The following is a 17,279-nucleotide window of genomic DNA, read 5'->3' as shown; positions in this document are numbered from 1 at the left end:
ATACCTGCTGCATACATGGTGGGTGGTGCCCCAACATAAAGGTGATATACATATCGACAGACACGTCTTGCAGTGGTTGCCGTGACAGGATTGTATGGTGTTGTGGTTGATGTTGGCTTGAAGGCTACTCCTTTATTTGCTGGTTTGATGACAATGTTGCGATTGGTTTTGAGCGCATGGCTAGCATTGCATTGTGATTGGGTGATATTTGTGCATTTTTTGAGCAAAATAGAATGTATCTGCAAATACAAGTTCACCCCATAGAATTATGTGTGCGCACACATGCATAACAGAGATGGGTGATGAGACAACGGGGGTGGGGGCAGACAGATAGAGAGTTTATGCGTGAGTGCATGCGCATCTAAGTGCATGAGTGTGTGTTTGTACATGTGCAAGCTTGGTAAAGTGTGAGAGTGATGGGCTTGACATGTATGCTCAAACAAACAGTCAGTAAATTGTAAATGCCAGATTCTTCAGCCATACCTACAAAGTAGAGGAAAACATCAACCAACACAACGCCATCCATGCTCGCAAAAATCAATCACAATATTGCCATGAACCCAGCAGATAAAGGAGGAGCCTTCAGAGTAACATCGACCACAACACCGTACAACCCTATCATGGCAACCACTGTGAAACATGTCAGAATATCAACAGGGACACCACCCACAATGTACATGGCAAGTACTCATGTGATTCAGCTAATGTCTGACTCATATCAGCAGGCAAGGATGCCCCAAGGCATGGTGCATTGGTGAGATGGTGCAGACACTACGACAATGGAAGAATGGACACCGTGCAACAGTCACCAGACAATCCTCCCAGTTGGGAACATTCAGTGGTCAGGGACAATCAACCTTGGATGTTCAAGTGACCGTCCTCCAAGGCAGACTTCAGGAGAGGCAGCAATGCAAAGTGACCAAGCAGAAGCTGATATCCAAGCTCGGTGTCCATGAGGATGGCCTCAACTGGGATCTTAGGTCCATGGCACACTACAGGCAACCCCAATATGCACACTCACATGCACGCAGACCCTCTTCTCATACACATACACACCACCCCACACTCTCACTCCAGCTGATACTCCATCACACACACACATTTTACCAAGCTTGCGCACACAAATGCACTCATGTGCACCCTCATGGACACTTCCTCATGCATGGTGAATTTGTATTTGCAGATACATTCTATTTTGCTCAAAAATGCACAATTTGCAGACAGTCAACACATGTAATATTTTGCAAATTCTACTTTGGAAATAGAACCAGACTCAAGATTGGGATACAGACATACTCTAACTTTGCACCTTTAATGCACTGTCTGAGCTGAGATGTCACTTTTTATTATAAAACCTTAAACTACCTCAAGAATGTGACTTAATAGTTGTTCTAGGATTTACATGTTAATGAATCAAAATTGGCAACCCATTCTAAAAGATGAAAGACTTAACAACAATCTAAGTTTGTTCAAGTATCATTTCAGTTGCCTGACACTAATCTTTCACGATAAATTCTGAGTCCTATGGTCCTGCTCCACAGCTACCTGATGAAGGAGCAGCCCTCGGAAAGCTCGTGCTTCCAAAATAACCCGTTGGACTACAACCTGGTGTTGTGAGATGTTTAACTTAGTCTACCCCAGACCAACACCAGCTCCTCCACATCAAGAAAAGGTATACTGGAAGCAATTACAAAAAGGTAGAAATTAAGGAAGGGGAAGTTAATAAGCTTTAGAAAACCAGACTGGACTGTTAAATTGACTAGGTGTAGGTGACCTTTTTTTAAAAGCAATGATATATCCAAGAGTAGCAGGGTCAGAAAGCTCAACTGGCTTGTGATAGAATGATGCCAACAGCATGGATTCAATTTCCCCACACCAGTTAGGGTTACCTTCTCAACCACTCCCCTTGCCTGAGGTATTAGTAATTCTCCACCAATTATCTCTCTGCAATAAGTGAACCACCCTATGGTCCAGTAGTACTGGTGACAACTTTACCTTTATACTACAGTATAAAACCAACATATCATTAGCAAAGAACAAAGGGCAATGTGAACAAAGAATCAATATATGACTGGTGAGGAAAAATAAATTACTAACAATTAAATCTACAAATAGCATGTTGGTGCAATACAAAGTAAGACAGGAGATTATTCAGGTCAGATAAAATAGGAAACCAACTCAGTAAGGGAATAAGAGACTAAAATTTCTAAAAATATATATTTGCAATAAGAAAACTGTGTGGCCAAACTTGGTATCAAGCGAGCTCTATCACTGGAAAATATATTTAGTTATTTTCGTACAGATCTTAAAATTTATAAGGTTGATGGAAAGAGACTGGAGTTAGTAAAAAGTACTGAAAACCTCAGACAAAGCAATCAGAACTGGACTGAAGTTAAAAGGAAAACATTACGGATAAAGTGGCAGTTGCCAAAAATCAAATTATATAGTATCTTTAGTGAATCAAAAATAACACCTTACCCAAAGATCGGAAAATAATTAATATAATGCAATCTGCAATAGAGGCAACTGAAAAATGCATAGGGCAGGAAGTTGAAAGTATTAAGTGACATCCTGAAGATTAATCAAAACGTCATTAACAATGTGATTAAAATATGAAAGTCAAGAATGGATTTTCAAGAGGGAAGTCTTGTTGCAGGGCTATGTCCAGGGTGGGTGGGAAGTTGGTGGACTGGACACTGTTTCATGTGGAGCCCAGCAGGGATCTAAATGGATATCTATTCCAATGAATCACCAATAAGTTCCCAATTTCATCAGTGCTAGGGTCAAAGCTGCTTAGAGTGTACAAGTATAATTGGAGAAAAACAGTTTTTAAAAAAAAACTTGCTGACATCAAATTTGGCAACTCAGAGTCAGAGATATACAGCACAAAGACAGACCCTTCGGTCCAACTTGTCCATGCCGCCTGGATATCCTAACCTAATCTAGTCCCATTTGCCAGCACATGGCCCATATCCCTCTAAACCCTTCCTATTCGTATACCCATCCATCTTCCAACAGTAAATGCAGTATTGCTATAAAACAACATTTATTAAAATTAGTCCTTTAAAGACAGATTTATGTTTTAATTACTGTTAGAAAAATAAAGATTCCAATGCTTTAGCCATCACATTGACATTGTAACAGTGACTACATTCCAAAAATATTTAAATGACGAAAGCGCTTTTGGAAATTCTGAGTTATTGAAAGACACTAGATAAATGCCAGTTGTTCTTTCTTCAACCTCAAAAGTTGTACACACAGTACAAAAGTAATAAATGTTGTCTTTGCTTTTCTATTAGTTGAAACAACAAGAATTTAAAATGAAAACTACTTTTTCATTAGCCAGGTACATGTAATAAACACAAATTTGTTAGCAAAACTGATTCCCTTTGATAAAGTATCAAAACTAAAACACTGATGAATACAGCATTAGTGATACTGATATTAGCTTCAGGGTTTTTGAAGGCACGTGGGGTGTCAGTTAATAGTTGTGCTGAGTTGTATGGACTGGCCAGATAGCCTCCATGATTGTCAACTTTTCCACGTACCCTTTTATTCCATGGCTTATTCAGGTGTAACTGGTGCAAAAATGTAATCAATTTCATATTCCTCTGATCAGTGGCCCTGAACCTCATTGAGGCAAGCCAAGCTGCTATGATACCTCTTGACAAGCTATGCAATTGAATGCCCTGTGAAGCTTGCTGACATGCTTGAAAATGTTTAAAACACACCAACAGATCTTCTATGAGGTTCGATGGGCAGGCAGTCAAGTAGAAACACAGCACACTGATCAGAAAGGGAAAACAACAAGGTGCCAAAGCCCCTTTGATATGTGAGCAGGGTGCAGACATCAAACTCCAATGTGCTTTCCAAATGGTTAATCTTAGCAATCAAAAAGTCTAGTGTTACTATACACCCTCAACTCAATTAAAAGTTTCAGAATACATATACTTTAATTTTGCATTTTGAAGGCGACCGTACTGGAGTTGCAAGTACACGTCTGTAGTCTCAATGTTATCTTTATACAAGGTAGATAACAATTACCCCGGCACTAATGGCAATTACCTGAAAAATTACTTATAGGCAAGGGCAGAAACATCAAACACAAATGACCAAAAAAAAGCCATAGCAAGTTGAATAAATATACTGAAAGAAAATTAGAACAGTTTCAAGTCCCAAACCCTAGTTTTGATACTAACATTTGCTTTTAGACTAAGTTATTTCACTGGGTTCATTGACTGGAAGGTAGTTGATGGGCAAAATGCAGGAGATTAAATAAAAATAGGCAGGGCTAGGGCAATGAAGGCATTTAAATAGGAGAATTTAAAAGTGATTGCATCGGTGAGGCACAGAACTAAGCAACGTTCACAGCAATAACAGGATTTATTGCAAGTTGAAACCAGGCACAGAGTAGGATTATATGTAACAATTTTGGTCAGTTCAAGTTTATGAATAGAATATTGCAATGGTTGAGGGTGAAGGTGACAAAAGGCAGGATGATGGTTTTAGCAGCAAGCGATGTTCAAACTTATGTAGATCACTACGTAGGAACATAAGGAGTGTGGGTTTTTAAATTCGTTTGCAGAATATGGGCATTGCTGGCTGGCCAGTGTTTATTGCCTGTCCCTAGTTGCCCTTGAGGTGGTGGTGGTGGTGAGCTGCCTTCTTGAATCACTGCAGTCCCTGTACTCTAGGTTTTCCCATAATGCCATTAGGAAGGGAATTCAGGATTGAGACCCAGTGATAGTGAAGGAATGGCAAGATATTTCCAAGTTGGGGTGGTGAGTGGCTTGGGGGAGAACTTGAAGGTGGCTGTCTTCTCATGTATTTGCTGGCCTTGGCCTTCTTGATGGAAGTGGTCACGGGTTTGAAAGGTGCTGTCTGAGGATCTTGGGTGAATTTGTAGGTGAGGAATGGTTGTTCAGAAACATCAGTGGGTAGACGTTCATACTTACTAAAGGATAGCAATGATTGTAATGGAAGATTGCAGTCAGGAAAAAAAAACACCATCTTGTAAGCTCCATGCAAGATGACCAAGTATGGACTTTTACACAAGCAATACATTTTGCAATAGCAAGAGAGGCACATTGTTTGATAGTGGTTGAGACGTTTTGCTCCAGTTAGTCTATGATATAGATTGGTTCTACTTTTCTCCTGCTTCCAAAGTTTTAAAATAAAAATGGATAGGAATTCCAAATTTAAAAGGAGTAAATTGTGAAATCTATATTAGATGTAGATAAGCATTTGGTAAGATAAATTCACATTTTGAATTGAGCAGAGAATTGTAAAACTGGATGAGAAATTGTAAAACATTCATCACAACAGTTAGCAAAAGACGGGATTTCAGAAATTGGATGCAACTTGTGCAGCTAAAATAAAAGCATTGAGGCGGCATATTTATTGCTATATATGAAATGATTCATGACAAGGTGGTGTTTTGGAGGCTGATATCCAACACCCATAAATTGCTTTACGAGATGAAGTGAAGGGAACTCTAACAAGAGCCAAGAACTTATATGAGGAGGTGTGCAGTAATTTTGTTATGGATACAGTATATTAAATCAGGATCTTCAACGACAACTTCTCAAACTAACAAACCAGAACTGCTGTACTAAAGTCTTGGCAATTGTGACAAAAGTATTCACAAATGTACATGTCCAAAAAAAACCCAGACTATAAGTCAAACACTTTAAATGTTTCCGCATTTTATCCAACATATTAGATGGATGCCCTGAAATGCAGTTTTCAGGATTTACAGAGGAACTGCTAGATTCTACAGAAGGATTTCAAGCAAAATCTTGTGTATAGTTGATCAGTTGCACCAAACGCCATATATAAAGAAGAATGGCAGATGAGAACACTTGTAAAGCTCGAGTAAGAATATTGCTTCAATCTTCTCTTTTACTCAATTATACACTACTTATTGGAATCATAGAATCCCTACAGTGTGGAAGCAGACCAGTTGGCCCATCAAGTCCACTGAAAAGCATCCCACCCAGACCAATCCTCTAAGACTAATCCACCAAACCTAGGCATTCCAGGACACTATGGGTAATTTAGCATGGCCAATCCACCAAGCCTGCTCACTTTTGGACTGTGGGAGGAAACTAGAACACCCAAAGGCAACCCATGCAGGTGTACAAACTCCACACAGTTGTTAGAGGGTGGAATTGAACCTGGGTCCCTGGCACTGTGAGGCAGCAGTATGTTTGGTCAGACTGTTTCTAGATCATGTGGGTTTTTGTTTTTATAAACGAGTTCTGAAAACTGACCTGAAACAGCAACTGAGTTTGTCTGAGGGTTTTTTTTAAATTTCCCTAGAGATCTCAAATGAACAACCTTTAACTGGTTGAAGTTGTGTACAGATGTTGGGTATCAATCCAGTCAAACTGTCCAATTTGATTTGACCTACAAGAAGTCTTGATTTCTGCTTCAATGGAGCCTGCTAATTATTAACCATCAGGCTTTATCTGGACATTTTACAATATTTTTGTTCTTGCATTTCATGAGTGTTACCTCTGGTCATTACACTTTCCTGTTGAAAATGCAGACAAGGATGGGCCAGTATGGAATCAAGGTCCAACTCATGTCAAGTGTCAGAAAGAAAGGACATTAATGTTTCTAATTGCAGGAAGATAGCTTACTTTCTTTTGAATATCAGCAAAAGTCTACTTATCAGAAATTGATATTGTTAAAAATTAATTTTTCATTAGTTAATTTTTTGTAGTGAGAGTTTAGAGATATTTTTCTCTTCTACCAAAAGGAACTTGACATAAACAACTTATCGTCTCACACACACACACACACACACACACACACACACACACACACACACACACACACCAAAATATACTGGCAGAACTCATGCCATGTAGCAAAAATCACTTCTGCAGACATCCAGTAGGGAAGTCAACACCAATGATGCAGTTTCCCAGCATACATCTTGAGAGCCCTCATCTTCTGCTGGTTAAAAAGGTCCTGCTGAAACTGCTCAGGCAAGTTACTTCTTTAAAATGAAAACAAAGCATGCCTGCTTTGCTGTGACAATGAGCTTCTATATTATTTTGACCGATGAGACTATTTCTTTATCAGATATTCTCTCAGGAACTAAAGCAATCCTAATGTGTTTATATTTAAATACTCAGGTTTTGCTTCAAAAGGTATAGCATGAACAGAGTGTTTTTTTTCCTAACTGCAAAAGCTCAAAAACGTATTATTTTAATGCAGGCATTGCTTTAAAAATAATTTAAAGCCATCAGTTTCTTTTCTTGAATTCTTTCTCCACAGTGTTTTGGATTTGCGAAAATATGAGAAAGTTTCCACAATAAGTAATCTAATCTAATCTAATGACAACTCCATTAATTATTGTGGGGAGGCATTAGAAAAAAGCCAAAAAATAAGCAACCTAACTTACTGACAATTTCATGGGAGCAGAAGCAACAATTTATGTTTTTTAAGTGAGTCAAAGTATGTAGGTCAGAGAAATAATGTTGTTCAGAAACATTTTTGTACTTTTAAGCTTAGATATTTGGGGTGGTCACATTTTAATTAGCATTAAAAGTTCAACTACACAGAATTTTAGATAGTTCACTCTAGTACATCATGACATGAATATTTGAATAAATATCACTAACCAAGTACCAAAAGTATATTTACTCTTGCAATCTTCTAGAGTAAGAGATTTGTAAAAGTAGATTCACGCAGATCTTAAACTATTTATTTTCTAGGAGTCCTTGCTGTTCAACAATCACTGCAATGGTCCTCAAATGTTACCAGTATTGGAATTGTTTAAATGGGGCTCCAAGTAGGCAAGCCTAATGTAAAAGGAGTGAAACAATTCAATAGCTTTTTGAAAATATGGTTAAAAGCACATTAAAATTGTTCTGCTTTAAGTAAACTAAATTTGATTGAATTTTCTCAATTTAAGGGCTGATGAATTTGAGACAGTATATTTACCTAGTCAGTTTAATTGTCTTCCTGAAGTCATTCGTGATGGGAGGCTTGTAACCTCCCTTTCGTAGCAAGGAATCTATGGTTTGAATGTGGTCCCAACCTGTAGAAAATTACAAAGTGAGATCTTAAGCCATGGAAGAAAATTTACCTTCATTACTCAAGCACAGGATACAGGTTGCAAGCCAGTCACTATTTTTCAAATAAACATTTGGAGTCATGCGGTAAATGTTAAATGCAGAAGAACAGACACTACAAAGTTACTTTAATTGGACAAGAGGGAAGTCCGTGTTATACTGTACATAAAGCACAACATTGACCTTGCTCCTTCGCAACCTCCGGCAGGTATGTGGCGGTTCGTTTTGATCCTTTTTCATTGATGAATTCTATTCTAATGCCATGTACACCCACCTGGAAGAAATTGGCAGCTTCATTAGAATGAAATATGCAAAAATTAAGCTACAAGGCTTCGATATTTTGTTTAGACTTGACCTTCCCTAGGATAACCATTTTTTTGAGAGATGATTTTTCTCAATACAAATTAAATCTCCAATGCAGGACCAATCAGCAATACAATACTACTCAACGAAAGGCAATTCAAAAATGAAGTCAGGTTAAATCCTAATGGAGGAAATTAAATAAAGATTTAGAGAACAAAAGTAACCAAAACGGTGTGACAAAAAGAACAGAGGAATTGAATTGGAGTTTAAAGCATAGCCATGGAGATAAACGACTGGTGTCTATCTTGAAGACCGAATCACAGAATAGACCAGCTCTATTATCTAATAGAACTTCATTATCTAGTGCCAATTTCTTGCTTTTTCCCCATATCCCAACACACCATTCCTGTCCAAAAAACCCCATACCCCTTGTGAATGTTGACACTATTGTGTAGTAGAATGCCATTGGTAAAATTGAAATAAAAAGCATTGTTGCTATATTAAATTGAAAAGAAGTTACAAAAAAGAGCCACAATCTTCACTGAACTGGAAAATAATACTAGCTTCTGATGTTTGAACGAAATAGATGGAGATTTAATGCTAAACGAATTTGCTGGGTATAGCAGTAAAATGATCAAAAGATAATGCAAGGATCAATGCAATTTCAGGGTTTGCTTGGACAAATGCCAAAACAACAGGCATTGGTATATACATTTCTAAACATGCAGAATAACTTAACTAGCATTTATGATAATAGGGAATCAGAAGGGTTACAACATTGATGCCAGAATGGATTAAAGGCAATTCAACCACATAGGGTTTAGACAGTAAACTACATTTCTTTCATTGTTTTAATTAATTTGAACCCCAAAAGTATGATAACCATTTACTCATTTTAAGTGATCTCTGAAGAAAAATCATTCATGGGATCGGAGAGTCACTGGCTGGCCTAGTACTTATGGCCCATCCCCAATTGGCCAGAGGGCAGTTAGCAATAAAGCACATTGCTGGAGCTCTGGAGTCATATTCAGACCAGACCAGCAAGGATGGCAGATTTACATCCCTGAAAAGGACATTCCTGAACCAGATAGGTTTTCCCAAAAAAACATGGTTATGTAGTCAGAGGGTTGCAAGACTCCAGAACTCTTTACCCCACAAAAGCAGTACAGGCAGCATTTTGGATATTTTGAGAGGCAGAATTAGATTAACTCCTGCCTCATAGACAAGGATTAAGGTTATCAGATATAGGCATAGATGTACAGTAAAGGCCACAGTCAGATAAGCAAATATCTTGCTGAGGGGCCAGTTGACCTACTCCTGGGCCCTTCTTTGCACATTACTTCCAATTCTATATTCTGACAGCCTCTGCACTTGACAGGTTGTGAAATTAATATTGGACAAAACAAATTCACACAATTAACAAATGGGAAGGTTGAAGCAATTGGTTTTTCCCTTTGTTATTCATACTGCTTATTTTCACTGACCCACCCTGTGTGCAATCTTGATGCTACATGAGTCTGATGAGATTTGAACCGATCAAATGTCACTCAGACCCACTCGCACACCACTATCTGCTCGGTATTTACATCGATTACTCCACAACTAAAACCCTTTTCAAGTTCACTTTTCAACTCAAAATTCTGTGATCCTAACCTTCCACCCTGCCTACTCCCTATAAAAGCAATGTGCCCAAATTTTCATGTACTGGATTCCATCCTGCCCTAAATATGCCTTGTGCAATACTTTAGAACAAGCTCTAATCACAATTCATCCACATCTCTGCAGGTTCATCCAGCTTTATTTTTCTTGTAAACATTCCATTCCAGATTCTTTGGTTCGAATCACCTAATAATTTCTTCATTGCCATTTTTCTAAATGTATTTATGCACCTTTGAAACACTGTACAATGTTGAATTCACATTAGAAATGCAAGCTTCAATTGCACATTTGGCTATTGTATTATGCCTTCAATAACCTCGGAATTTGAAAATTTCAAGATTAGAACAAAGTCAATTGAGAGCGAAATCAAGTAGCATATTCTCCATTCAAAAATATGTGGCAAATCTGGAACATTCATATAAACAGCCATGAAAGCTGGATCAATTGATCAAGTACAACAGATTTTTAATTAAGGGTGTCATGAGATATGGTGGAAGTCAGATTAATGCTATCGAGAATTAGTCCAGTTATGATCCAACAGGCTATCTGATCCTACTTGTTTCTATTTTCCACCTGTAGTGTAATTTATTTTTCAAAAGTTCTATGATGCAAAGTGTCAACAGCACTGAGGCTGTTTGAGAATGATGCAGTGATGTTCAAACTCGTCTGCACTCTGGAATACACAGCAAAGCTGGACTTGCCAAAAACAAAGAAGGAGTAAATGCATAATTTACATGTATGGTTATGGGGGGAGTCAGGTATGCCAGTAAGTAAAAGTCCATCCTCCTGCCTAGGTGGGATACAATGGCTTGAAATTATTGAAAAAATCTCCAAGATTTCCATTAAACTACTTAAAAGAAAAACAAATTACTGTTTGAAAATTGCTGCCACAACCTCAGGAGAATGCAATTCAGTTATTTTGAAGTACATTAGTATAAATTTAAAGCATTAGGGGTTTCTAGGATTTAGATACAGTAAAAATTACTTACCTCCCAATCTAGGTAGTCCCCAACATCTTCGAAGTTGGTAAGAAGAGACACCGAGCAAAAAAGCCGTGGTAGTTCTTCCCTCGTCATTGGAGGAAAGCGGCTGTCTTTAAGGGCACTACAGGAGATAGAAAAAGCCCTTGTTGAAACTGAAATCCAGACCATTATAAAATCATGAATTCATTGACCTGGATTTCACATTTGGCTGCCAAACGACAAGAAGAGTGTTGCTTGACCTGTTCCTTTTCTGATATTAGTTTCAATATATCATAAGATAAACTCAAGGGATCTCCAGCGGTAAGCAACATTAGCTGCCTACTTACTGGATATCATTAACCACATTCAAGTAAATCACAGATAGCAGACAAAGTAAAATGCATCAACTATCATCTGTTTTAATGGAAATAAATGATTGGGATATCTGTAGGGTAGAAGCCGAAATATCAAGCAAACTCAAAATGAAGCAGCATTTATCATGATGTAGGTATTTGACATTCTATTAAAATGAAATGGTTTTTCATGGCCAGAGAGGTTTTTCAGCAATAATGATGATGCTTGGAATGCCATCAAGAATCCAGTTGCATTTCAGCCAACAAGATGTAACTTTTTCAATGGTTCTTACAACAAGGCTGTCTATGGAGTTTGCACGTTCTCCCAGTGTCTGATCGAGTTTCTTCTGGGTGTTCTGGTTTCCTCCCGCAATCCAAAGATATGCAGGTTAGGTGGATTGGCTATACTAAATTGCCACAAGGCATTCAGTGATGTGCAGATTACATGGATTAGCCATGGCAAATGCAAGGTCATGGGAATAAGGTGGGGGTCTGGCTCTTTGGACAACTGAATGGCCTCTTTCTTCAAAATAGCATTTCGTGATTGTAAGGCTAACACTATAAAAGAACACTTTCTTTCAGAAGTTCAGTGAACTCTATTTGATTTCAGTCTGCAAAGATTTCCCTTGTACACCCTATAGATGATGACAGAATCTCAGACTTCTGGATTTAGTTTAACTGCATGTGCATCTGGAGACGCTGCAATCAGTCTCAGAAGCAATGAGGGAACCAATGCATGGCTACTCCAAATCTGATCCATGAATCTGTAATTTATTGTGTATGTGGAATTTTGAGAAACAATGCATACCAGAACCATCAGGCACAGGCATTAAACTCAGCCTTCAGAGTAAGTGACTGGGTTACAATATCAAGATAACATGTTGCTCACAACTTTCACGTGTTCTACAGTTTCCAAGAGATCCAATAGCACAGCGTTTGCAAAATTCTACATTTGGCCACAAGTAATAATATGTACACCATTTTATGTTCATAAATTTTATATTAAAAAAATTTGAGTATATTTCTCCCGTTACTTTCATGAATTAGAACGTAATTTTAAAAACAGAGTTAAAACGTGCATGGGAAGGTTAGAGGACTTGCACCAAGCAGCCTGAACAGGACATACAGGTTATTTACTTTCATAATTTATTGCATAGTACATTGCACTTCATTGATAAATTAAAGCACTGCTATTCCAGGTAATTCAATGTTATATTGCACTGTCATGAATTAAAAATATAGATCACGAGTTTCAATAATTTCTTACACGCTAATATGCAGTATATAAATACATAAAGAATTAAATGGACATCTTGTGATGTCAGGTGTGGGATTTCATCAACTAAAACAGGCATATCAGAAAAGATCTTTCTATTTTAAATGGACAGATCGTTAGAATGGATTGCTGACTTCTCACGGTTTCTGGAACAGTCACATCTGGGATACAATTTACAAAATGGTCTCTTATTTCAATTAATACAGCTGTTTGAATTTTGGCTGTTGATAAAGGTTGAGATGACAATGAGATCGGACCTTGGTTCAGAGGGTTAACAAGCAGCAGCAGTTTGGTTAGAGATAAGAGAAAGCAATGAAAGTCACTGACGGTAGCTATACGGTAGGACAGAACATAAATTAAGTCATAATGAAGACTTGTAAGAAAGATACTGCAATATTCATGAGATTTTACACTTCACATAGGATCAATGAATCAAATTGGCAAAAGCAACTTGGAGGATAAGTTGATAAACTGTAATCGGTTTCTTAGAAAAATTATTTTTGCAACACGTAGACACATTTTAGGACCAAGAGGGAAAAAAAACAGCGGCTGTACTTGCTAAAGACCAGATTATGTGTCACACACTGGAGGGTCCAGAAATAGAAGGCAGTTAAACAGGTGTGTGTGGCTAGATGATACAGAAGGACAGATGCAATACCATAGTGCCCATACTTGCCAGGTCAATGCCCTTGTAGGACAAATGGCTTGTGCAATTGAGGAGGGTTTGAACTAATGTAGGAAATGGGAATCAAATGCAACATTAGATGGGAAAAACAGAGTGCACAAAGGATTGGGAATGTCACAAGGGGCACTAGATAACACTCGAACAAGGAACAGTACAGGCATTAGGTAATAGTCAAAAGGTAGGGGAAATAAAAAGTTCTAAATTAAGATTAAAGTGCAAGAATGTGAACATAGGGAAAGTGATAAGTATGATTGGTGAGCTGCTGGTCTGGATAGACAAGTGGGAATAGGGCATTACTGCAATACCAGAGATGTGGATCAAAATGCTGGTAGAACTACATTCTAAATAATTTTGAATAGATGATGCTTAGGAAATATACAGAAATAAAGGAGAAGGGATATCAATATTTTGAAACATAGAACAAAGGGGGATGGTGCAAGGCATTTGATAAGGTCCCCATGGTAGGCTTATGCGGAAAGTCAGGAGGCATGGGATAGAGGGAAATTTGGCCAATTGGATAGAAAACTGGCTAACCGATCGAAGTCAGAGAGTGGTGGTAGATGGTAAATATTCAGCATGGAGTCCAGTTACAAGTGGAGTTCTGCAGGGATCAGTTCTGGGTCCTCTGCTGTTTGTAATTTTTATTAATGACTTAGATGAGGGAGTCGAAGGGTGGGTCAGTAAATTTGCAGATGATACAAAAGATAGGTGGAGTTGTGGACAGTGAGGAGGGCTGTTGTCGGCTGCAGAGGGACTTAGATATGATGCAGAGCTGGGCTGAGGAGTGGCAGATGGAGTTCAACCCTGCCAAGTGTGAGGTTGTCCATTTTGGAAGAACAAATAAGAATGCGGAATACAGAGTTAATGGTAGGGTTCTTGGTCAGGTGGAGGAACAGAGGGATCTTGGGGTCTATGTACATAGATCTTTGAAGGTTGCCACTCAGGTGGATAGAGTTTGTAAGAAGGCCTATGGAGTATTATCGTTCATTAGCAGAGGGATTGAATTCAAGAGTCGTGAAGTGATGTTGCAGCTGTACAGGACTTTGGTTAGGCCACATTTGGAGTACTGTGTGCAGTTCTGGTCGCCTCACTTTAGGAAAGATGTGGAAGCTTTGGAGAGGGTGCAGAGAAGATTTACCAGGATGCTGCCTGGAATGGAGAGTAGGTCGTACGAGGATAGGTTGAGAGTTCTCGGCCTTTTCTCGTTGGAACGGCGAAGGATGAGGGGTGACTTGATAGAGGTTTATAAGATGATCAGAGGAATAGATCGAGTAGACAGTCAGAAACTTTTTCCCCGGGTACAACAGAGTGTTACAAGGGGACATAAATTTAAGGTGAAGGGTGGAAGGTATAGGGGAGATGTCAGGGGTGGGTTCTTTACCCAGAGAGTGGTGGGGGCATGGAATGCGCTGCCCGTGGGAGTGGTAGAGTCAGATTCATTGGCGACCTTTAAGCGGCATTTGGATAGGTACATGGATGGGTGCTTAATCTAGGATAGAAGTTCGGCACAACATCGTGGGCCGAAGGGCCTGTTCTGTGCTGTATTGTTCTATGTTCTATGTTCTAAGACCTGGTTCTGGTAAATTAGAATTCAAGTTTGCTAGGCAAAGTTGTAATTGAACAATGATGGTCATTAAGGATGTGTTTAGGTACAGTCACTCAAGGAGAAAAAAGCAAAATAAGCAAACCCAGACCTTCCTAATGGCAAAACTCAGACAATAGACTGAAATGAGAAAAGGAAGCCATGACAGATGTCAGGTTGATAATACAAACCAGATCAAGGATGAACACAGGAAGCTCAGAGGGAAATGAGAAAAGTAATGAGTAGTTAAAAAGGTGAGAGAATAGACAGACAGTTAAGAGGAATTCCAAAAAAAATCTTCTTTAGGTATACAAATAGCAAAAAAAAGGAGTAAAATAAATGGTGGCGTCAATTGCAAATCAAAATCAAATTTAAACTTGAGGCAAGGGTCATTGTGGACTTAGTGAAGATTTTGCAGTATTCTTTACCAAGTACAAAGATATTGTCAGAAGTCAAGGAAGGTAATTGAGACAGTGGATTGGTTAAAAATTGATGAGAGGTCACTATGGAAAAGCCGTCTGTAACCAAAGTTGATTAACCCTGTTGACTTATCAGACCCAAAGGATATGGAGGCAAGCAAAAGGAGAAATTGCAGAAGCACTGGCAATATTCTAATATTACCGAGATAAAGAATATATAACTCCAAAATGGTACAGATCTTTAACATGGGATCCACCTAAAAAGCTGTAGTTAAATGGGTAGTTACTTCAGTCCTCTTATTCAACATAAGAATGAGACTTTTGGAGCAGGTAGAATATGAACCAAGACTTCCAGCCAGAGTTTAGGACACAAGAACCGCGCACCAAGACCCTCAGTTAAATGGGTTTATCGGTGACATTTTCTAACGAACATGTTGAGATGATATTATATACATCTTCAGGGGGACGGACTTGAAACCGAGCCTCCGGCTCAGAGGTAGGGATACTATCATTGCATCAACCAAATGGGTACTGAATAGCTTTCAAAAACATCACCTGGAAAAAAATAAACCATCACCTGGATCAATGCAAATTATTTGGACAAATAAAGTTTAGTTAACTTGATTCACCTTTTTGATGAAGGAGTAGAGGGGTTTGAAGAAAACTACATGGACTCTAATCTTTAAATCAATCACCACACACATGCCCTTCTCTTACCTTATAACCATACTCCTCATGTACATGCACTTGGAAAAGCAACTATTCCCTCCCTCCTTTTTACTTCCAACATCTTCAAAGTTTCAACTATATTACTATTGGTCTTCTATTGTCCACAACATTTCTGCAGCATATCATTACTAAAACTCGTCTCACCACCCCTTTGAAAACCTAGTCATAAGAATACAGAATTTGTAACTAGGAGGAGATCATTTGGTCCTTTGAACCTTGCTCCACTCTTAAATACGATGATGATAGGAATCCCTTCTCTCAGTTCCATTCTTATCTGTGTAATCACAGCTAGAGATTTTTCCCTAGAAGTTTCACTTCTTGCTCCTATACCATTATCTCGAGTTTTCCTCAAGGATCATTTCCTTGACCTTACTCTCTGGAGTTCCTCAGTGTAGATTTGTTTTAAATCAACCTGTTCAAACAAGTTATGAAACATCTCTGGCGTAGGTGGGACTTTAATTCTGACCCTGAGATAGGGACATTACTACCATGTCACAAGAACTCCCCAGAATTTCTCCGTGTGGTGCACTAGACCCACCATCTTCAGCAGCTTCATCAATGACCGTCTCTCCATCAGGTCGTCAAAACAGGGTATGCATGATGGTAATTGCACAATATTCAATTTGACTCCTCAGATACTGAAGCAGACCACACCCATTTGCAGCAAGACCTGGGCTGACAAGTGAAAGTAACATATATGATGAACAACATGATCAACATCAACAACAACAAAATAAATACTATTTATGCCTCGATGTTCAAAAGGCACAGACTTTAGAAGTCCTCATTATTAACATGCTGGTGTTTACCATTGACCTGTATCAGCTATATAAACATGGTCTACAAAAAAAAAAGTCAGAGGATGGGAGTAACGCATCTCTGGCTTCCCCAAAGACTGTCACCATCTACACAGAACAATTGAGAAATGGGACTCTAAACTCTCCAACTGTCTGAAAGGGTGCAACCTCAAAAGGCACAACACTATTCAAGACAGTATCCAAGTTGACTGGCATCTCATCCATCACCTCCTTCAAAACACAAATAGTTGAGCTTTGATCTCAATGGATGGCATTGTGGGCTTGCAAAGCTGAAAGGTGCACTTCAACTCCCATTCATCATCTGCTCTTCATTCACTCCCTTAGTAAGCACCAGCTAGTAACAGAACTGTGTACAACCTATAAGAATGCACTGCAGTAATTCACCAAGCATCCATCAATGGGACAT

The 17,279-nt window shown here is 38.7% G+C and overlaps 1 protein-coding gene across 2 annotated transcripts in view; it reads right to left on the bottom strand.

The window, feature by feature from the left end:
- The window catches only part of LOC140495992 (nuclear protein AMMECR1-like), a 188,211-nt gene that overhangs the window by 15,056 nt on the left and 155,876 nt on the right, over positions 1 to 17,279 (bottom strand). The window contains exons 4-7 of one of the 2 annotated variants that reach the window (XM_072595387.1): positions 11,039 to 11,153; positions 8,271 to 8,361; positions 7,957 to 8,053; positions 4,119 to 7,814 (exon numbers count right to left, since the gene is read on the bottom strand). In XM_072595387.1, the coding sequence (XP_072451488.1) occupies positions 7,763 to 7,814; positions 7,957 to 8,053; positions 8,271 to 8,361; positions 11,039 to 11,153 (355 nt within the window). In that variant the 3' untranslated portion in view covers positions 4,119 to 7,762. Of the gene's footprint in view, positions 1 to 4,118; positions 7,815 to 7,956; positions 8,054 to 8,270; positions 8,362 to 11,038; positions 11,154 to 17,279 lie in introns of those variants that run through there. The other variant, XM_072595386.1, reaches the window with a different exon arrangement.

Source organism: Chiloscyllium punctatum, chromosome 25 (assembly GCF_047496795.1).
Source record: "Chiloscyllium punctatum isolate Juve2018m chromosome 25, sChiPun1.3, whole genome shotgun sequence".
Lineage (NCBI taxonomy): Eukaryota > Metazoa > Chordata > Chondrichthyes > Orectolobiformes > Hemiscylliidae > Chiloscyllium > Chiloscyllium punctatum.
This window is presented reverse-complemented; position numbering and strand designations above follow the sequence as displayed.